We start from the raw sequence: 21,474 nt of genomic DNA, 5'->3' as shown, positions 1-21,474 counted from the left end.
GGTGTTAGTTGGGTATGCAAGGGATGGCAAGGATGGCTATTCTATCTCTTGTGGGGATCTCTTTATCAAGATTGTTTCCCAGGGAACAAGGATAGGTAATCCAAAGCGGCTAACACAACTTGACGGTCCACAGATTCTACTCAGCTACTCTCTGACTACTAGTCGGATGTATGTCTCTGCTCCATGTGCTGTGGCATCTTAGAGCATCAATTAGGCGGTCTAGATGCAGGTTAGTGTGCATTAGGTCGCTCTTTCAGCCTTGCGCTGTCTCAACTCTAATTGGCCACTGATTTCAACAGCGCACCCCGCAGTGGATCCACTACTGACAAGGCTGCGCTTCATTTTCCAAAATTTTTTGAGATTTCTCTAGCCTACATGTGCATCAGCCGTTACCAGCAACTCTCATCAGAGTGACGATTCGACGAACACGGTTCCTTATCAGCTGAAATAACAAGGGCATCCAAATTATTAGTTCGCCAATCTTTTCATCATATAAAGTAATTCTTCTTTTTACCACAATGGACGCCTCATCTGCCCAGGTGAAGGTCGTCTTCACCACCAACGAGGAAGATCTCGTCCTCCCAGAGTCCAAGAGGCAACTGCTCGTACCAGCAGGTCAGTTCCTTTGCCAGATTGTTATCCACAGTTTTTATACATAGATATGAGGACGAGTCTTATTAACATACCCTAGATATCAAGCGCTATGGCCTCTCTCGCATCTTAAACTCCGAGTCGATGCTGGATACTTCATCGCCAGTCCCTCTCGATTTCCTCGCCAACGGCACGTTTCTGAAAACGAGCATTGAAGAATACCTCAAGTCAAATGGCCTGTCTCAGGAAACAACATTGACCCTGCAATACGTCCGCAGTCTTCTCCCCCCAGTTTACGAAGCCAGCTTTGAGCATGACGACTGGGTTAGCGGTGTTGACGTTCTTTCATCAACTTCTCCCGCTGGTCTGCTGGCTGGGGATGCTGCTGTGAATGAGCGGGTTGCCAGTGCCTCTTACGATGGGCTTGTGAGGATCTGGAACCCCTCAGGAACTGCAATTGCCGTCTCTGCTGGTGGCAAAGGCGAAGGACACACTCAGCGCATCAACGCGGTGCGATGGCTGTCACCGACTCAGCTGGCGTCAGCTGGCTTGGATAGAAAAGTCGTTGTCTGGGATTACAAGGAAGCGGATGATGGCTTCTCCGGAACTCTCAAGCCCAACATGGAGCTCTGGGGTCACGGAAAGAATATTAACAGCATTGATGTCAACGGTTCCACCCGGCGCATCCTGACAGCCTCCTCAGATGGTCGCGTCGGCTTGTGGTCCGCCTCCAAAAGAACAGCGCCTCAGGCTGACCCCGAATCCCTTCCCTCAGCTCACAACACCAAGCGAGCCAAGCTGTCCAACGCCGGCTCTACCGCCCAGCGCGGACCCCTGGCAATGATCCCCTTGCACGAGGAGGCAGTCACTGCCGCGATCTTCCATCCCAAGGACTCGACCGTCGCCTACTCCGCGTCCTTGGACCACACAGTCAAGACGATTGATCTCACAACACAGCGGGAGGTGTCTCGCCTCACCACCATGCACCCCATTCTCTGCGCGACGGCACTGCCTGGTGCGTCGCTGGTAGCCGCTGGTTCTTCGGCACGACACATTACCCTGCTGGACCCCAGAGAGTCTGCTGCCGCGACCGCCGCCATGACCCTCCGAGGTCACGTCAACATGGTTGTTTCGGTGGCTGCCTCCCCGGAGAACGACTACTCGCTGGTTTCCGGCTCGCACGACAGCACGTGCCGTGTGTGGGATCTGCGTAGCGTCCGGCTCGCATCATCTGAAGAGGGCGGCGGCAGCGTTAGCGAGCCGGTCTACACCATTGGAAGAGAGTGGCTGAAGGGCAAGAAGCTGCCGCCTGCCGGAGACGGCGCCAAGGTGCTGAGCGTGGCATGGGACAAGACGTGGGGAATTGTAAGTGGAGGAGAGGACAAAAAGGTTCAGATCAATCGGGGTAACGGGCTGCTGGCTTCATAGATGCTATTTTCCTTCAGAATTTGTCTTAAAATTGAATATACCAAGGCTATACTAGTAATTAATTACACGCTATGTCTATCGTTTGCTATTTCTGCTCGTCTGATTTCACTTCCGTTTGCTTCGTTTCCTCGTCATCTCCGTTCAGCTTGACTGCCTTTGAACACTCCTCGCAAAACGACTTGTACTTATACATGTACGGCTTTTCGAGGTCTATATGGCACACCACCTCTTTGTGCAACCTGCCCAAAGGATAAGGAAACTTCTCCGTCTGTATCGCATCCACGATATACGCCGCAACAGTGCTGGTCAGCAGCGGCGGGTCTCGCAAGAGCGCCGCGATATCGGCAGGGCAAAGGTCCTCGTTCCGATACCAGATGTAGTACGCCCTGATACGGACCGGGGTGGTGACCGGCCAGGTCGAGTTGGCGGCAGTGTACGCATCGTTGTACGCCTTCATCTCTGCTTCGGCTGCAATGACCCGTGGGTCTCTTGTGTCGGGGGCTTTTGGCGGGCGTTGTCTTTTAGCCCTGGGGGGCTTTGGAGCCGAATCACCCGATGCTGCAGCTTCCGAGGCTGGAAGTTTTGGCGAAAAGGTTTTTGGTAATTGCCTTTTAGATTTGGAGTCTTCAGGATTGGGATCTTCTAGTTTAGGATCTTGAGGTTTAGAGTCTTCTAATTTAGGATCTTTAGGCTTGTAGGTTCTGCGTTTATATGTGGAAGCCGTTGTATCTGCAGAAGTGGCTGTTGTCGGGTCCGCGGCAGCAGCATCACCCTCTGTTTTCTCAACAGCTGGAGGAGCTGGGGGATCAGGAAGTGGAATAGGTAACCGCAGTTCCGCATGATGCGGTCTAGGAGGGCAAGGGACGAGGGCCTTTCGTTTCTCCTCAAGCACGTAGTAGAGCTGAAGGCCGGCATACGCATCCGACGCAGCATCTGCAGCTGATTAGCCATGTGAACTCAGAAGCATATTTGGCCAAGTGACACATTGGGGTTTGTCTTACAGTTGATTTGTTGCGAGCTGAGCCGTCTCATCCAATTCCCGGTTCGGACTAGATCTCCCTTGTACAAAGGCAGCAGCAACTGGTCTTCAACTTGGGTAGCCAGTGATACCAGTCCTTTGTGGACCAGGTTAGGCGTCTCTGGCAGATACTTGACGACCCTGTAGAGATGGCTCAACTCAAAGACGCCCCGAACAGTGACGCCGAGATGGTTTTTGAGGCGCGTGCAATCCGGTATGATGTTGACGCCGACTTTGCTCACGTTGGGATTCTCCATTATCTTGCGAAATGACGGCCCTAGAAAGTCCTCCTTCTCTGTGAACACTGCGACATGGATCAAGGCAATCCGGCTAGGGCTTGCAATCTGTATTAGAGAGACGTTTTGCCGTGGGCCATCCGTCTTCCTTGCCCACTTCATCCACTCCAGGTCAAGGCCGATGACATCTTCGTTCAAGAAATACTCGTTACAGACCCGCTCCGTGGTAGCCTTACTTTCACAATAATGGACCTTAACATTATCGACTTTTCCATTCTCACCCGTTCGATGGTACATGGTATATGACCAGTGAGCCTCGGGAGTGCCAGGAATGGCAGCGCGGGCAGCAAGAAACTCTTTCTTGGAGATGCTGAACTCTAGTAAAGTCGACGGTGGCTCGACGACAATCTTCTTCTTGTCAGCGCCAGGAGCCGCGGCGCTCTCTTTTGAGCTCGCATCCTTTGAGCTCGCATCTTTTGAGTGGGTTGCGACATTTGGATCTGGAAGAGCGATAGATGGTCGTTGAGCGTCTGTTGGGCGTGGCGGGAGAGCAATGGGCGCTCGCCGAGGACTCCTTGAGCGTGGAACTGATAGCAATGGATCTGGAGTAACATCCGTCGTGTATAGGCCGAATTCGGCCGGAATTACAGGGCCGTCGGTACGGATCTCATCACCGCCTAGGGCAGAAGTATGAATAGACGTAGAAGCAGTTGATTCCTGGCGTACATTTGCAAGTGCTCCAAAGCGCACGCCGAACTGGGAGCTCCAGAGCTGGCTCGTATGGTGGTAGCTCATAGCTCTGACCAAGGAAGCTCTGCAGGAACCGAGCACTTGCGCAGACAGACACGAATGCATGCCTGGAGTGGAGGAGGGCGCGTTAAGTATACCTCAGTTAGAAACCGCCATATGTATGAGTGCCTGTACCGTTAGGTAGCTGCACTGCAACCTCCGCAGTTTGACGGCACATGAGCAGGGCCTCCGTTCAGCAGCTCCAAATGCTCCGAACAGGCCATTCGGATCGCACCACGGGCTCCAGGGAGGGTTTGACGCAGCCGGGGAGCTGAGTCTGTGAATCGTGGTGATTGGCCGCCGAGGCAGCCATCATGTCTCAGCGCGCTTAGTTGCAGTTTGAAGGACAAGGGACAAACGGCGTTGGAGGCCGAGATGCCCTTAGTCAGCCTCGCGACAATGTGGGGGCCAGGCATTTTGCGTTGTCGTGCTCTGTTTTAGCGCTGCCCAGCCCACCAGACCTGCTGGGAACGACTTCAACTGAGAGAGAGAGCGCTGGCTGGATCCGTCTTGTACCCCGGTGGTCGAAATATAAGCTTGTGCGAATCTATTTTTCATATATCTGCAGTCGGAGGTTGCTCTTACCACGTCATAAACGCAACAGGCGGAACCCCTTGCCAAGATGGCGTCACAGCTGCTTCCCCTCGGTGAGTTCATCGGCTTCGGGCCCCATGTCCATGTTCCCCGAGCTCTGGAACAACCAGCTGACACTCCGCTTCAGAACTCATTGACAAGTGTGTCGGATCAAGGATATGGGTCGTCATGAAGGGAGATAAAGGTGAGAGCTCCAGGCCTTGCCTCGAGCCTGTGCTGCAGAATTAACACTTTTGGGCAGAGTTCAGCGGTACGCTCCTGGGCTTTGACGACTATGTCAGTAAGTAGACGCCTTTCTCAACAGGAGCTTGCAACTTCATCTAACGGTATTCAAGACATGGTGTTGGAGGATGTGACGGAATTGTGAGTCTTTGCCGAATCTGCTCTAGATCTGGGGCTGTATTGACCATGTTTTCACATGTAGTGACTACTCTGGAAACCACACAAAGCTTCCTAAAATTCTGCTCAACGGCAACAATATCTGCATGGTATAGCCAGTAACTCCCTACACTATTGATACACCATATGGACTGACACTTTTCCCCAGCTGATTCCCGGAGGAGAAGGCCCAGTTGGTGCCGCAGCTTGAGAAACCCAAGTCTCAATGGCATGTCCAAGTACGTGCCGGCTTACTGCAATCAATACCACGCCCTGACGGCTTATTACGCGTGTGTCACGCATCTTACGACAGAGTTGCTACTCATTGGGATATGGCAACAGTGGAATTCTACTTTCCCATTGTTGGAGGATAGCCAGTATCGAGACTGGTCTGCATTATCTTTGAATGCATGCTCTCTGTTACAATAACACAATTTTAAATTCATTTCCCCTGGTCCAAATGAAGCCGAAATGCAAAGCCCAATTTCCTGTTCCTGTAACGCCTGACTATGAGACGACTTGATGGTATTCTCAGTGGCCATTGGAGGCCCCTTGGTCTCCAGTGTTGGTGATACGTCTTAGCTCCCACTCGCGAGTGAACTCTTGATACAACATCTCGAGCTGGTTGATAAGCTTTTCACATACTGACGTAAAAACGTCACGGGGCGAAATGGTTCCGTCTGTCTGTACCCGGATGTAGAGCTCAGGAACATTAGGGTGAGCAACTGTTTATCTTGGTCAGCATGATTAACCCTGACCCCAACTGAATTGGAAACCTACTCTTATATCCGGCCATGTAGACATTTGGGTGTGCTTTCAAATGCTCGGCGAGCAGATTACCCAGCGTGTGGTCCTCCTTTTTCAAGATGAAGTCGGAGGTGTTGGACATGCCTGTGAAGAAGCGTTAGGTTCATTCGAGCCCAAGATGTAATATTAGTCACTAACCAGAATAAACCTTCTCTTCAATCTTCTTTTCGCCCTCGCCGAGCAAAAAGAGCTCGAAACTGTTTTAGGGTCAGCATACTGTTAACCAAATGAAAGAAATCGAGATGGCTCGGAGTTGGGGAAACGCAACGGGTTGTCCTGGAGGTTGTCATGCTTCGTATTGCATCCCGCCATTTTCGCTGGTGCCTGGCAGAAGTGACAGGGTGCTGGTGAGGGCGAAAGGGCATTCAACAAATTGAACAAGAAAAATGAAAGTGTGAAAAGGCGGAAACGGTCGGATACAGGCAGCTGCCAAATTGACAGCTGCCAGGAAGGTGGCTTCGTAGGTTTGGGTAGATGACAAGTGTAGATTGAGAATGCAGCAGGCGAAAGGCATTCATGCTGAGCGTGCACTTGCAGCAGCAGCATGCACACAACATGATACAGAATAAATCATCCGTGGCTTCAATAACAGTCCAGAAGGAAACGATTTATGCCGTGCTCTTGGGTTTAGGCATCTGTACTCGTGCATGATGATTCCCAGCTTTAGGGGAGCCTTGGCCACAGCGTGGGTGACTCCAGAAGGGTATCGAAGGAAAACGGCATCAACGGGCAATCCAATGGCGAAAATGGTAAACCTACCGATCCGGTGCGTTCATCTTGAGAGAATAGCGTTATTTGGATGCGAAGACTTGATAGATTAATCGGAGACGCGTTGAATGAAATCTCGTGGCAAGCTGCACGACCAGGGGGATACCGTTGAGCTGGTTGCGGAAATAGATGGCGATATAAGACGAGAGCAGATTAATGTCAAGCCGCTGGGAACAAATATTCTCTGATAATCCAAGAAAAATTCGGGCAAAAGTAATTCAAAAGGGGTCTGTCGACATCGGTTCCAAAAAGTGGTATGAATATCGGATAGATTGAGATTGATACTACAGGATGAGCGGCGAGTATGAGAGCTGAGCAGACCGGCTAAAGATCGGCTATGGCTTAGTCCACTAGAAGCGCTAAAAAAAAGCAGCGAGTTTTAAGTGGCATCGTCTATACCACCCAGCTCTACTTCCTCTTGAATAAAATTAGATAATTGGGAAAGAGTTGCCATAATACGAAACATTAATAATTCATATTTTTATTCGAATCTTCATTCACATCGCATGCGTTGTGTAAATACGATTTTTAACTGCCGTTTTAGTAGCATTCGGTAGACCGTTTTGGCAGAGCTTAGGCTAGCCACAAACTGTCTGCACTTGTATCATGGTGCCTTTTTCCCTTCAGCAATAACAAGGCCAATGTCACGAATCCCGCCATGGCTCTTCCGCAAGGCCAGCCGTCGCTCAGCCAACATTGCTGCACTGCTCCCGGCATGCAGAGACCTCCAGTCGGCCATGAATGAATTCCGATGGCTTAAAGAGCATGTCAACAGCACTGCAAGCGCCAGCAAAGAAAACTTGCTCTCTAGGTTATGCAGAAAAAGAGGCCATGGCTATCCTTTGCAATACATCTTGGGATCTCAACCGTTTGGGCTCCTGGATGTCAAATGCCGTCCTGGCGTCTTGATACCTAGACCTGAGACCGAGGCGTATACTTACCACCTGGCTGATTTGATCAAAGCTGGGAGCTTAAAGACTGGCGAGCACGGCCAACGCCTCGGTGTTGTCGATTTTTGCACAGGAACGGGATGTATACCTTTACTTCTTTACTCTTTACTCTATCGGAAGTTTGAGCACTTGGAAGTCGTTGGAGTGGACATCTCTGATCAAGCTGTTAGCCTGTCTAGAGACAACATTGGTCATAATGTTAAGCTTGGTCATCTTCCACACCCTCGGCCAAATCGTACCCTCAACATTTTACAACAAGACATTTTTCAGGACGAAGTCATAGAGAAGCTTCAAGGACGAACTTGGGATGTGATGGTATCCAATCCACCGTACATTTCCCGGCGAGTGTGGAGTCATGGAGGTGGCCAAATTGGACACTCCGTTCGCAAATACGAGCCGTCTCTGGCTTTAATCCCAGGGAATGACATTCCAATTCCTGAAAATTGGAATCACGAAGACGTCTTTTATTCCCGACTGCTGAGCATCGCAAACAACCTCAAGCCAAAGGTGATACTTTTAGAGGTTGGTGATGAGATGCAGGCACTTCGGGTTATATCGCGATTTTCCCAACACAAGCTTGCTACCAATTCACGTATAGAAGTCTGGCGAGATTGGCCCGATTTAGCATCAGGTCACGATGAAGAATCTCCACTGGAAATAACAATGGATGACGGAAGCAGTCGGCTTGTTTCAACCAAAGGTAGTGGCAACATACGATCCATCTTCATCAAACTGGATGTCTGAGCTTCATACCGCGCCCTCTCTCGTTTAACTTCGTCTGATACTTGCCGATTATGACACTTATACCCCTATGTAAATATTAAAATCGTGAAAGGGAACTGGACCATCATAATGAGGATATGTAATTATTATTATAATATTAGTTTTAGAGATCATATCACTCCATAGAATCTGGAAGAAGTAGAGGACGGAGTTTCTCCCAGGCGGAACCCCGATCCTCCGAGGCTACCCTGCATCGCTCCGAACTCCGCACGTGACTCCGTACAATTTTCGGGGTTAATGTGGACCGCCCGCCGGCAGGCTTCAATCTCGTGGTGTCATCTAGAACAAGTCCGCAGTGGCGTTGGAGCATTGCATTTTTCTCACAGCGCATGTCGATTTCCTGACAAAGCGAAACCCGGAGCCATCAAGCGCAATCCTGCGCAGCGAGTGCGATATACTTGCACTTCTCCCTCGTCATTGACCCAGGACCGGCGGATCCGCCGCAAACCACAACCCGCCGCCCTCCACCATGTCAAGATATCTTCGTCAGTCGAGCCAGCTCGCGCGGCTGGCGAGATTCTCAAACAGCGTGAGCTTACAGAGAACACAGAGACTCGTCGCCGGCTCCAGCGCAGTCTCTCTCCGAGCATTGCCGACACCCTACGGCGTTCTCCCGCGATACTACTCCTCCAAGCCCCCGCATCCCGATGAGAACAAAAACCCCGGTCCAGAGAAGCCGATCAACCACAATGATGCGGGCGCAAAGCCAGAGTCAGAAGGCGGTTCAGAATCACCAAAGATTCCTCTGCCGCCTCTGCCAGAGGGTTGGATTCGCCTGTCCAAAGAGGAGATAACTCAGCTGCAGGCATTCCAGGAGATGCTTCCCGAAGGCCAAAGACAGACGTTGAAGGACATCCTGGTGGGGCTTCAGCATACCGGTGCACCGGCCGAAATACGCGAGCTATTACACAAGATGCGCCAGGGACCTGGCAACTTGTCGATAATGGACAAGGGACGGCTGATGCGATGCGTCTTCATCATGGCCGAACGGGTGGCAGAATGGGAAATTGAACAACAGCAGCAAGGAAAGCGAGGCATGTTTGATCAGAACAACCCTGAGATGAGCGACCATAAGGATGGAGAGAGGGGAGCAGACGCCAACCGATCCCACAAGGCGTCCGGCGAATCACACTCAAATCAGCAAGGATCTGACCCCAAATCACCCAAGCCTGAAAGAAACGCGTGGATGGATGCCCTCCAGACTGGTCTTGTTCTTGGTGTTACACTTTGGGCTATCGAATCGTTCAGCAGACCCTTCTCCGAGAAAGAAATTACCTGGCAGGAGCTGCGCAAGGCCTTTTTGGACAAGGGTCTTGTACAGAAACTGGTAGTAGTCAATGGATCTCAAGTGCGTGTGGAACTGCATCCCGATGCTGTCCAGGGAACGACTGATGGATCTGGAGCTAAAAGAACTTACATCTTCTCAATTGGATCCGTTGAGTCGTTTGAGAAGAAGCTGGAGGAAGCCCAGGACCAACTGGGTATTCCGCCATCTGAGAGGATACCTGTCAGCTATGAGGCTGGTGGTAGCACCGTTGGCAACTTGGTCCTGGCATTCGGACCGACCCTTCTTTTCATCGGCTTGATCTTGTGGACACAGAGATCTATGGGTGGACGAGCAGGAGGTGCTGGAGGCATGTTCAACTTTGGAAAGAGCAAGGCCAAAAAATTCAACGCTGAGAGTGCTGTTAAGGTCAAGTTCAGCGATGTTGCTGGTCTGGAGGAAGCTAAGACTGAGATTATGGAGTTTGTCAGCTTCTTGAAACAACCTGAGAAGTTTGAGAAGCTGGGTGCCAAGATTCCTCGAGGTGCCATTCTCGCCGGCCCACCAGGAACAGGAAAGACTCTTCTCGCCAAGGCTACCGCTGGAGAGTCTGGCGTGCCATTCTTCAGCGTGAGCGGATCTGAGTTCGTGGAGATGTTTGTTGGTGTGGGTCCTTCTCGTGTGAGAGACTTGTTCGCTGAGGGTCGAAAGAATGCACCTTGCATTATCTTCATTGACGAAATCGACGCTATTGGTCGTGCTCGACAGGAGAGCGGCCGTGGATTCGGCGGCAACGACGAGCGTGAGGCTACACTTAACCAGATTCTTACGGAAATGGACGGATTCAACACGAGAGAGCAGGTCGTCGTCTTGGCCGGTACCAATCGTGCCGATATACTAGACAAGGCACTGATGCGACCTGGCCGCTTCGATAGGCACATCTACATCGACCGACCTACCATGAAGGGACGACAAGAGATCTTCCAGGTTTATCTTAAGAAGATTGTTACCAAGGAAGACCACGAATATCTCATTGGTCGACTTGCCACCTTGACCCCTGGCTTCTCCGGAGCAGACATCTCCAATGTCGTGAATGAAGCAGCTCTGATTGGTAAGCCCCTAAAGCCGTAGCATAATGCCTGTTTTTGAGATGCAGTACTAACGGTAGAAACAGCCGCGAGAGAGAACGCAGACGACGTCAAGATGATCCATTTCGAGCGAGCCATTGAGAGGGTCATCGGAGGCTTGGAACGCAAGTCCCTAGTGCTCAGGCCAGAGGAGAAGAAGACAGTGGCCTACCACGAGGCTGGACATGCCATCTGTGGTTGGTTCCTGAGATATGCGGATCCTCTCCTGAAGGTCTCCATTATCCCCCGTGGCCAGGGTGCCCTGGGTTATGCGCAATACCTTCCTCAGGACGCTTACCTGATGAACACTAACCAACTGATGGACCGAATGGCCATGACCATGGGAGGTCGTGTGTCTGAAGAACTACACTTCCCCACAGTAACGACCGGTGCTAGCGATGACTTCAAGAAGGTCTCGCAAATGGCACGCAGCATGGTAACCCAATGGGGCATGTCGGACAAGGTGGGACCCGTCCACTTTGACAACGATCCGAACCGCATGGTGAAGCCATTTGCCGAGGCCACGGCCCAACAAATCGACCAGGAGGTGCACCGGATAGTAGAGGAAGCTTACACTCGGTGCCGAAACCTTTTGGTGGAGAAGAAGACGGAAGTCGGCCTGATTGCGGAAGAGCTGCTGAAAAAGGAGGTGCTGTCTCGCGACGACATGGTGCGAATCCTTGGCAAGCGACCATTCGATGATAACGAGGACTTTGAGAAGTTCTTCGGAGGCAAAGAGGCCAGCTCCCCGCCACCTTTCCCGACCGAGACCGACACACCGAAGGAAGAGCCGCCTGCGCCCGCGCCCGCCTTCCGGAAGCTGTCAGACGAGTGAAAGAGGTGCTGTTGATATTATGTAAGATGACGGACCTTGAGGGGACATGTACAGCTGCAATGAATAAAGGGGGAGAAAAGTCTAAAGGGAAATAATCAAGGGGGAAATGTTGTACCTCATGAAGCCAAGTATGGGGGAACTGCCGGGAACTTCTTGACAAGCCCGGATTGGCTGCTACATCTTCGCCAACGGAGCGGGAATCAACATCCGCTAACCTGTGGCCCACGATGGCAGCCTGTGTTTATTTTTTACGAGTCTCAACTCTACCATGAGCAAGGGGGATGCTAAAATCTCCTCTGCATGTACTTATTTATCATCATATGGGGGAAACTAGCGGGTAAGGAAAAGGGTGGCAGGGGCTTATTGAACATTACTGTGTACTCGTATCTGGATTTAGAACTGTAGACGTATTGGTAGGATCAGGAAATCAAGTAGAAAGAGCGCCATCCGGCTCAAAATGAAGAAGGGAATTTGATGATGATGATGAATATCAGGTATAAGCCGTGAGTATGCCATTGAAACACTCGCAAATGGAGAGGTGACATTCCAACGGATAGCCTATTGATTTACAAGTTACACCACCTCCGGCCTCTTCCATCACCAAGCAGACGCACGATAAGGCGAACATCACATTCATTGGCTTGTCGTTCCCAATGTAATTAATTGTCCTGAAGTTTTGGCAACGCAAGGGACGACATCCCCGGAGGGTGAAGCGAAATATGATTGGCCGGGAAAGTTCCTACCTTTGGCGACGCTAAAACGGGCGATGGGTAACACAAAGACAGGCGTTATGGAGCCCCAAAGTGGCGATGCTTTAAATGCAAAGCTCCGAATGTAGATTATTTTGCATCTGGGATGATGGGGGGGAAAAGGGATGTTTGTGGGATGATTGGATTTTTTACCTATCGTTGCCCATGTGCTTGGGGTTAGGCGAACTGGTGGATTTTTTTTTTTTTGCAGGGGATTCTGCCAAGAGCCGCAAGGTTAGCATACCCCGTGCTTGTAGTACCTTTACATACTTTGTCTGGTTTTTATAACTTTGGTTACACAGCAGAGTAAAAGTTCCGTGCAGCGAGTACATGAGCATGTTGTGTGAGGCGTCTTGTTTGCTGGTTGGTGGTAAAAGTTCTTGTCTGTAATTAAAACATCATCCCGATTGTTTGCTTGTGAGCCGTTTGGCGCTGACGGTTGATGCTAGTAGTTGAGAAAGTTCCACAGTGAGGCTTGGGAAAGAAATGAAATTGCTATGGGGTAATTGGTAGAGATGACCTGCTACATGAGGTATCAATTCGGATTTGGGTTTTGCTTTTTTGGGTTGGTTGGTATTTTACGGTGAGGGTGAAGTAATATAGTTTGTTGATGCTTGTGATATAGAGAGGCTGGCTGCGTCAAGGCCGCTTATTACCAAGGTACAGCTAGAATCACAACGTCTGTCTCGAAACTCTAATATCAGTTCAGACCAAAGATGTACATGATGCAGCGGTTGAGTTGGATCAGTATGCAATCAGTTTATCTATGTAGATGAAATAATGATCTATTACTCCAACTCATTTCGTTGTCAATGCCTTTGTTCTCGGTATAAAGTTAAAAAGCCCACTCACTCCCATATGTGGGGGCGAAATGCGGTAACGACACACCACGGCCGTCTAAACCAAGTCGGGCAGTGTTTCATCCAATGTGTGCAGTGTGCGATGTCATAGGCGGTGTTAGTGCTGGTGGCCTCCGATCTCGAATCTGGATCTAGCCTCCCGAAAAAAAATTGGGAAAAGAAAAGAACCCAAAAAATAAAGAGGCAGGGTCTTTTCTACTTTCTTTTATCAAACAAGCGGGGGAGGGGAGAAGAGGAAATTCATCTTCTAATATCTCCACTGTCTTTCCCTCTGCAGCTAATCCTTCACAGCTAGTTGCAGTGGCGGATCTGTCTTTTTTGCCTTGGCCAGGGGGGTGTTGACATGACTCCCTTGTTGGATCCATCCGCCATAATAAAATCTTTCGTATAACGATTCTTGTCTCTTTGCTTTCCTCGTCTCGCTTTCTCGAGTGTTTCCGCCGTCTCGATGACTTTGTTATGAGGAGACGCCCATACCCGGCTTGACATTTCAACCCGTTCCACAACTCTGCGAAGAGGTCAGTCCTTCCAGAGAACCCGGGCTTCTGTCTCGGCGTATTCAGTGCCGAGAACCAAACTCGACGTCACACGGCGAGGTTGCATATACCGAGAATCCAGCTCACCATGACAGCCCCAATGGCGAATTCTGTCGGCGGAGAACGAGTGACTGGTGAGGACGGGGGCTATGAAGCGACGCCCATCTTTCGAGCGGCACCAGGCCAAGAGGTGCCAATCACGACGACAGCATCATCGACGAGAGACGACAGGGCATCGACGTCGACATCACAGCGGCGTCACGAAGCCTGGTGGAGCATTCATCCCTTCCGTGGCATGGTCAACGATGTCCGTCGGAGAGCGCCGTACTATGTCAGCGACTGGCTCGACGCGTGGGATTATCGTGTTGTACCCGCCACTATCTTCATGTATTTTGCAAAGTATGTGATATCTATGGCGTCTCTTTGTGTACTGAAGGAAGTTTGTCGAGCAAGCATTTGCTAATCTGTGCCATTGACAGCATCCTGCCCGCCCTTGCCTTCTCTCTGGACATGTTTCAGAATACCGGATCAAACTATGGTGTTAATGAGGTTTTGCTGGCATCTGTCCTAGGCTCTGTGGTCTTTTCCATATTTTCTGCTCAACCGCTCGTCATTGTTGGGGTCACTGGTAAGTGTGCTATATGCTATTTGTATAAGTTGCACGATATCTTCTTGGTTCTAACATGGCATTCTGTAGGCCCCATCACTGTGTTCAACAGTACAGTCTATGACATCATGAAACCAACAGGCGTCAATTACCTGGGATTCATGGCTTGGATCGGAATGTAAGCTCAATGTCACCCTGAGATTGCACATTGACAAATTGTTGACTCGTTGTCCTTTCTAGATGGTCGCTGATTCTGCACTGGATCCTTGCCATTACAAACTCCTGCAACTGGCTTCGCTGGGTCACACGATTCCCCTGCGATATCTTTGGATTCTACGTAGCCTTCATCTATCTCCAAAAGGGCATCCAAACACTTGAGCGTCTTGGCGATGGGAGTGCCTTTTATCTCTCCATTGTCGCGGCACTACTGCTCTTCATGGTTGCTTATATCTGTGGAGAACTGGGAGGTAGTAGTCTTTTCAGACACCCAATTCGTGTCTTCCTTAAGGATTACGGAACACCATTGACCCTCGTTTTCTTCACTGGATTTGTTCACATTGGCCGTATGTCTGAGACTCATTTGGCGGTGCTCCCAACCAGCACTGCATTTGAGCCAACAGCTGATCGAGGATGGGCCGTCAACTTCTGGGATTTGAGCGTTGGAGAAATTTTCACCGCTCTCCCATTTGCCATTCTCTTGACTATCCTGTTCTGGTTTGACCACAATGGTAAGGCTGTTCCTTTCTTTTCAATATGCATTTAGTTACTGACATCGATCTAGTGTCATCTCTTATTGCGCAGGGAAGCGAATTCCCCCTGAGAAAGCCCGCTGGTTTCCACTGGGATTTCTTTCTTCTCGGCATCACCACCGGTGTGGCCGGCATTCTCGGCTTACCCTTCCCTAATGGCCTGATCCCACAAGCCCCTTTTCACACAGAGTCTCTTTGCGTCACCAAAGCCGTCAAGCAGCTCGATGAAAAGGGTGAGGACAAGGGAGCGTATACTTTCGAAGCGACTCATGTCGTCGAGCAGCGTGTATCCAATCTGGCCCAGGGACTCCTTACCCTTGGCACCATGACGGGCCCTCTTCTCGTCGTCCTCCATCTGGTCCCCCACGGAGTTTTGGCTGGTCTATTTTTCATCATGGGTTTCCAGGCCCTTCAAGCAAATGGTATTACAGCCAAGCTACTCTTCTTGGCCCGGGATAAGAATCTGACTCCCGCGAGCTCACCTCTCAAACTAGTGAAGCGACGCGCCGCAATCTGGGGCTTTGTCATTGTTGAGCTGGTCGGGTTCGGCGCCACCTTTGCCATTACACAAACTATTGCTGCCGTCGGCTTTCCTATTATCATCTTGCTCCTCATCCCCGTACGCGCTCTCGTCCTGCCTAGGATCTTTCACCCAGAAGAACTGGTCGTGCTCGACGAGCCAACTGCTTCCGACTATATCATGGAAGGAATAGGCGGCTCCTGGGGCGGTGTGAGTCAACAAGATGAGATTCAGAGCAGCGACGATACCCCCGTAGCGAGCGGGTCCTCGTCATCTTCTCAGCGAAGCGGCAGTCCTGGTCGTGACCATAGAGGCGTTCACCATGGCTCTCTGCATAAGAGCCAAGAGGATCTAGCAGAGCTTGGACAAGCTCCTACTGGACATAACATGGTAGCTAGGAGGAGGAGTATTGATAAAAGAGTGGAGAGGGAGCATCATGTCTGATGCTGCATAAAATCTCAAAAGTGATTTGATACGAGACGATGGAGTTTTGATACCCGGGATGATGATTTTATAATTGGCTATCTGTGGAATTGATGGAGATTTTTGTCACACGTTGCCTGGACATGAAAAATTGGCAGTTCGGCGTACAAAATATATAATAGACTTGGTTACGATACCACTTATACAAAATAATATACGATTGATACCGACTTTTTTCTTTATTAATATGCGGTCGTGATTCATATCCCAAAATTTCCTCGCAATGCTCTGTACACATATAGTAAAATATACGGATAACCCTTCTCAGCTGGCCTTTTCTACTCCTCGTCATCACTGTCTATGACAAAGCCACCGCGCACCCTCGGTCTGCGAGTCACAACAGGAACGTCATCGCCATCTTCCTTGGCATTGTCTTCCACCTGCTGAGGCTGTGCAGCATTAGAAGCATCCTCCATATCAACATCCTCATCCTCATCCTCGACGCTAACTCTCCTCTTCTTCCTACTCTCGCCATCGCTCTCTCCCATGGGGGTATCATCCCTACTTTCCGCCTCCTCGTCATTAATCAAGCCCAAGACATCGTCGTCTTCACCACCCTCATCCTCCTCATCGCTATCAATCTGCACCCTAGCAGCTTTCCGTTTCTTCACCGGTTCAGGATCCACAGCTGACTGCGCAGCCTTTGCAGCACGAGCGGCAATCTCGCGTTCACGGGCGAAAAAAGCCTCGTCCTCCTCCTCGTCGAATTCATCATCTCCATCTTTGACGTACACGGCGGATTTGATCTTGCGGGCCTTTTCTCGCTCTCGCTCGCGCCGCTTGCGAGCTTTTTCTTCGAGTTCTTCGTCATCTAGTTCCTGTACTTGACTATCTCTCCGTCTTCTCTTTCTTGTCTTTTTGGGTCTCTCTGACTCATCGATTACTTTCCTTGCCGTCGGGCCGCCGGGTTCAAATAGAATCTCGTCATCTATGTCGTCACCTTCGTCATCATCAAAATTTGCCTTCTTGCGGGGCAGTGTTTTTCTCTTGAGCTGATTTTCAGCCAGCTGTCCATCGTCAAATGTTGGGGGGTTGAATTCCGCTTGGTTGATATAATGCAATGAATCTTTGAGTGAGTCGGCAGTGATATCTTCTGGGAGTACCCAGAGGGACTCGGGCGTCTCCTCTGAGGCAGGCCCGAACAGCCGAAATCCGCAGAGATTTAGTAGAAGACGCAGATATGGATTCTTAAATCTAGCGGTGCGTCTCTCGTCGCTATCAGGTCGTACGTCTAGACATAAATTAGATATGATCACAGTACAAACAATCACTAGAGACTTACTGAAGGGGGGAGGTTTGCTCGGTTCTTTGGGTTCGTTGGCATCCGTTGATTCTTCAAAAGGATTTTCTGTTGTTGCCAAGGCTTCTTCAGCAGCAGCCCACGATCGGCGTTCGCTTTCGGCTTCGGCAATAACACCCTTCACCCAACTGATATGATCCCCCTCATTCTTATCCAGCAGTGCACCAACCACGATGGCGATTTGCCGATCGAGCTCTTCTGTGTATTTGAAAACAAGTTCAGCCCCAGGCTTCGCCTGCTTCTTGGAAGCGGTCTGCTTTTCATATCCGTATTCTAGGAAGAAAGCGGTGCTTTGCAATTTGCTGAAGAGCATTTCGATAATGAGCTCTGGCCTTTGCTCAATCTTCTTGAAGCACTTGCGAAGTATTTGCTTCACGAGCTCTTCCCAGTCTTTGTACATGCTTGAAGACTTATCTAAAGGCTCGGGGCCTTTGATCATATTGTATAGCAGATGGATTATATCCACACGGAAAAGCATTACGCTCATCTCCTGTTTGAATGCGAGGCGATAAAAGTATCGATGGACGCGCTTTAACTGGGTATCATCCATATCGCGATAGAATCGCGTGAACTTGACAAAAGTATCCACCACGCCTTGTGGTGAAAAGCGAGCCGCGAAGCGTTGGAAATCAAATTTGCGTTCCTTGGAAGTACGTTCTGTAGCTTCCTCATCGTTGGCCGAGTCATCGTTTTCTTCAGCTAGAGCACCGTCTTCAGTACCCTGCTGCAGTTGCTGCTCTTTATTCTTCTTCTGCCGTGTTCGTTTGCGAGAGCGAACTTGCATATCCGCATTCTGCTTTGAGTATGCCTCCAGAATACGCAGGAAATGATGAACCAGCTCCGTAGCAGCATCTAGGTAGTAGAATCCCTGGTCTTTGTAGGTCCTGATTATGTTGGCGATGGTATCGTGCGTCGATTCTTCGTAAAACAGACGACTTAGGACGTTTTCTGCAATTTCCTCATCATCCTCTCGGCCACTCTCGGACATTTCTTGAACAGTGAGTAGAATCTGGGTGAAGCATCTCATAACAGCAGCCAGCTCATGCCAGTCCTTGTACTCATATGCCTCGTGCATTGCCTTGTTGAGAGTGATGAACATTTCTTGGTTTAAAACGCCCGCCACAAGGCTGAAGCTGGATACCTCATCATCCGCCTTGTTACTAGATCCTTTCTTCAGCTTTTTTCGCGTCCGTTCAGCTTCAAGGAACCATGCTACGAGGTAGAAAAATTGTCTCCGGTGGTACTGCATGACATGCGAAGCCTCTCGATCAATCGTTTTGCGAACGTGTAAAAATAAGGGGTTGAAGCCCGAGTCAAGGAATTCTTCAACAAATGAACGGAGCTGCCCGGCTGCTCGCGCGTTAAGCTTCGCCGGCGGGCCTAGGTCCCTCTCATCCTTATTCTCCTTTCTTGTTCTACGAGGAGGTTTGAACACTTTGTTGTTATCCATCTTCAGGTTACGTGTTGAGGCGTCGCCAAGGGCATCTTGTCCCGAAAGGGAAGACATCTTCCCATCTTCACGCTTGACCCAAATCATCGTTCCGAAGCGGTTGTGTCTGGTTGCGCTGTTGCGGGCATAGGCCTTGTGCATGGCCGATTCCTTATTCATCAGCGACGCGAGCTCATTAGCCTTTGCTTTGTGTACTTGTTGCTCTGTCATAAAGAGTTTCTCTATGTCGACTCGTTTGATGAGATGGAAGATGATCTCCATGACAGAGGTGTCTTCAGTTCTGAAATCATCACCCATGTTTGAAGCCAATGTAAGGAGGAATAAGAATATGTCTTGGTATGAAAAGGCATCGATGGTAGCCGACCGCGAGATTTGCGTTTCATCACCCTCATATTGAACATTGGGTGGAGGGGCAATCATGGCCATATTGCGGAGGAAGAAGAGCACCAGTTTGATGATGCCTTGATCTCGTGCTGCTCTGTCGCCAGCTGGGAGCGCCAGCGAGGGCAGAGCAGTCCTGACGGCAGCATGAAGTATTCGAGCTTCATCAAAGTTGATAATGGCCCTCTTGTATTGAACCTGTGCAAGCTCCAACACAGGCATGTGCCGATGGTGATTGACCGTCATCCGTTCCTTATCACGCTCCATAGGCCAAGTTAAAGGAACCATGATCTCAAAGCACGACAGCGCAATTCGAGACTTGTACTTGCTATCGGTAGCGTTTTCAGGCCATGTCGCCAAAATCGGGAGCAGGTCGCCCTCAATCAAGTTCGCCTCGTGGATGCAGCGGGCAACATCCATGCGGTTCGTCTTTTCGTCGTAGAAGCGAATCCATCGTTTGATATCGCGGAGGACCTCCAACGCATCGTCTCCCAAGTGGTATCGGCCATCGTCCTCCGTGCTTGCGCCTCCCAGCTACCAAGATTTGTCAGTATAAAATTGTCCTGGGAGTTCGAATAATCGTGATCTCTCTTGAGAACCTTGAGAACCTACCGCTGCAATGAGGCTGCTGATGTGTGCCCGAACTTCAGGATGGACAATGTCCGTTGTGCCGTCGCCCAGCTCCATCGTGGCCGTCTTCTGCGTGAAGCTGCTATGAGTAAAAAAGTGAATTAATTGACAGCATCGAAGACGGCCAAATGCAAGCAGCTGTATGCTTCAATGCTCCAGCTATCACTTGTCAGTTCAGTTCATAAATCTACAGCTGCCCCTCCAGAACGCGTCTAGCTAGACGCGCTTGGTGTAACAATTTACGCGGTCGATAAGCGGATGATTGTCGGCACTGATAACACGGCTTCACTTAACCTCCACCGAGCAAATGGGCCGAGGTTACCCGGGTTGCCGCAATCCATATTAAGTTGTTCATGTACCTCGTCTAGCCGGCTTGGACCTTCACCGATCTCTCTCTACCCTTTACAATTCAAAATGGCCAGTTCAATTCTTCGAGGGAGGGCGCTGGGAGCCGTGCGCCAGGCCCGTTGCTTCAGCTCTACTCCCAGGCAATATGCCGCTGATGTCAAGAGCGTCGGTGTTCTCGGCGCCGGCCAGATGGTGAGAGCATTGATCCCGCTTACACGTGAAGATGACATTCTGATACTGCGTTTAGGGCCTGGGCATCGCTCTTGTTGCTGCGCAAAGGGCGCAAGTTCCGGTTACTCTCGTTGATGCTTCTGAGCAGGCATTGAGTAAAGGCATTGCTTTTGCTGGTGCGTTGGAGCCTCGTGCCCGCGGGCTAAGTGATGTCATGACTGACAGCCGTGATAGAGAAGCTGCTAGCCAAGGACGTGTCCAAGTCCAGAATTACTCAGGAACAAGCTGATCAAGCTCGCTCCCTGCTGACGACTAGCACCAAGATTGAAGATTTCTCTTCTGTCGACTTCATCATCGAAGCTGTGCCCGAGATCCCTCAGCTCAAGTTCGACATCTTCAGCAAGCTGGCCAAGGTGGCCCCCCCTCACGCAATCTTGGCGACCAACACCTCTTCAATCTCCATCACGCGCATTGCTGCCGCCACTACCACCGATCCCAATGACACCTCGGCTTCATCAAGAGTTGTTTCTACTCACTTCATGAACCCCGTCCCTGTTCAGAAGGGTGTAGAGATTATTAGCGGCTTGCAAACCAGCAAGGAGACGCTTGACACGGCGGTTGAGTTCTGCAAGCGAATGGGCAAGGTCACTTCCGTTTCGGCTGACTCTCCTGGATTCCTCGCCAATCGAATTCTCATGCCTTATATCAACGAAGCCATCATCTGCCTTGAGACGGGAGTTGGCGACAGAGACTCAATCGATGCCATTATGAAGAACGGAACCAACGTCCCCATGGGTCCTCTGCAACTTGCGGATTTCATTGGCCTTGATACTTGCTTGTCTATCATGAAGGTTCTGCACACAGAAACAGGCGACTCTAAATACCGCCCAAGTGTATTGCTAGGAAAGATGGTGGATGCTGGGTGGCTTGGAAAGAAGAGTGGAAAGGGATTCTACGACTATTAATGGCCCAAGGACATGTGTATCAAAAGCTACGACAATGTGTCTTATTGAATAAAAAGACTCGTACCTATGTATAACTCGAAGTCGTGAAATCGTACATGTTTACAGTTTGGGCGTCCTCTTTGCCATATATCTACACATGTTGCTGTCACAACGTGTA

The 21,474-nt window shown here is 50.2% G+C and overlaps 9 protein-coding genes across 9 annotated transcripts; 6 read left to right on the top strand and 3 right to left on the bottom strand.

The window, feature by feature from the left end:
- Window positions 1-518: 518 nt before the first annotated feature.
- T069G_09498 (WD domain, g-beta repeat domain-containing protein) lies at window positions 519-2,019 on the top strand (the record flags this gene model as incomplete). Its single annotated transcript, XM_056176708.1, has 2 exons — window positions 519-615; window positions 692-2,019. The coding sequence occupies 2 exons, from the start codon at window positions 519-521 to the stop codon at window positions 2,017-2,019; spliced, it is 1,425 nt and encodes a 474-aa protein (XP_056025186.1).
- An 85-nt stretch (window positions 2,020-2,104) lies between these two features.
- T069G_09497 (3'-5' exonuclease domain-containing protein) lies at window positions 2,105-4,068 on the bottom strand (the record flags this gene model as incomplete). Its single annotated transcript, XM_056176707.1, has 3 exons — window positions 2,105-2,952; window positions 3,021-3,381; window positions 3,526-4,068. The coding sequence occupies 3 exons, from the start codon at window positions 4,066-4,068 to the stop codon at window positions 2,105-2,107; spliced, it is 1,752 nt and encodes a 583-aa protein (XP_056025185.1).
- A 616-nt stretch (window positions 4,069-4,684) lies between these two features.
- T069G_09496 (LSM domain-containing protein) lies at window positions 4,685-5,245 on the top strand (the record flags this gene model as incomplete). Its single annotated transcript, XM_056176706.1, has 6 exons — window positions 4,685-4,709; window positions 4,784-4,840; window positions 4,898-4,936; window positions 4,992-5,019; window positions 5,081-5,144; window positions 5,204-5,245. 6 exons carry the CDS (start codon window positions 4,685-4,687, stop codon window positions 5,243-5,245), a joined length of 255 nt encoding a protein of 84 aa, XP_056025184.1.
- A 320-nt stretch (window positions 5,246-5,565) lies between these two features.
- On the bottom strand, window positions 5,566-6,617 carry T069G_09495 (RNA polymerase rpb3/Rpb11 dimerization domain-containing protein; the record flags this gene model as incomplete). Its single annotated transcript, XM_056176705.1, has 4 exons — window positions 5,566-5,759; window positions 5,815-5,925; window positions 5,980-6,038; window positions 6,601-6,617. 4 exons carry the CDS (start codon window positions 6,615-6,617, stop codon window positions 5,566-5,568), a joined length of 381 nt encoding a protein of 126 aa, XP_056025183.1.
- Window positions 6,618-7,250: 633 nt separating this feature from the next.
- On the top strand, window positions 7,251-8,303 carry T069G_09494 (methyltransferase small domain-containing protein; the record flags this gene model as incomplete). The annotated part of the gene is made up of 1 exon (XM_056176704.1): window positions 7,251-8,303. The coding sequence occupies one exon, from the start codon at window positions 7,251-7,253 to the stop codon at window positions 8,301-8,303; it is 1,053 nt and encodes a 350-aa protein (XP_056025182.1).
- A 508-nt stretch (window positions 8,304-8,811) lies between these two features.
- Window positions 8,812-11,568, top strand: T069G_09493 (peptidase family m41 domain-containing protein; the record flags this gene model as incomplete). Its single annotated transcript, XM_056176703.1, has 2 exons — window positions 8,812-10,717; window positions 10,781-11,568. 2 exons carry the CDS (start codon window positions 8,812-8,814, stop codon window positions 11,566-11,568), a joined length of 2,694 nt encoding a protein of 897 aa, XP_056025181.1.
- A 2,233-nt stretch (window positions 11,569-13,801) lies between these two features.
- On the top strand, window positions 13,802-16,033 carry T069G_09492 (HCO3- transporter family domain-containing protein; the record flags this gene model as incomplete). The annotated part of the gene is made up of 5 exons (XM_056176702.1): window positions 13,802-14,112; window positions 14,193-14,341; window positions 14,411-14,498; window positions 14,561-15,048; window positions 15,102-16,033. The coding sequence occupies 5 exons, from the start codon at window positions 13,802-13,804 to the stop codon at window positions 16,031-16,033; spliced, it is 1,968 nt and encodes a 655-aa protein (XP_056025180.1).
- Window positions 16,034-16,350: 317 nt separating this feature from the next.
- Window positions 16,351-19,890, bottom strand: T069G_09491 (timeless protein domain-containing protein; the record flags this gene model as incomplete). Its single annotated transcript, XM_056176701.1, has 4 exons — window positions 16,351-16,461; window positions 16,522-17,303; window positions 17,355-19,737; window positions 19,816-19,890. The coding sequence occupies 4 exons, from the start codon at window positions 19,888-19,890 to the stop codon at window positions 16,351-16,353; spliced, it is 3,351 nt and encodes a 1,116-aa protein (XP_056025179.1).
- A 357-nt stretch (window positions 19,891-20,247) lies between these two features.
- T069G_09490 (3-hydroxyacyl-CoA dehydrogenase, NAD binding domain-containing protein) lies at window positions 20,248-21,317 on the top strand (the record flags this gene model as incomplete). Its single annotated transcript, XM_056176700.1, has 3 exons — window positions 20,248-20,373; window positions 20,429-20,528; window positions 20,587-21,317. 3 exons carry the CDS (start codon window positions 20,248-20,250, stop codon window positions 21,315-21,317), a joined length of 957 nt encoding a protein of 318 aa, XP_056025178.1.
- Between the last annotated feature and the right edge of the window lie 157 nt (window positions 21,318-21,474).

Source organism: Trichoderma breve, chromosome 6 (genome assembly GCF_028502605.1).
Source record: "Trichoderma breve strain T069 chromosome 6, whole genome shotgun sequence".
In the NCBI taxonomy this organism is placed as follows: Eukaryota; Fungi; Ascomycota; class Sordariomycetes; order Hypocreales; family Hypocreaceae; genus Trichoderma; species Trichoderma breve.
This window is presented reverse-complemented; position numbering and strand designations above follow the sequence as displayed.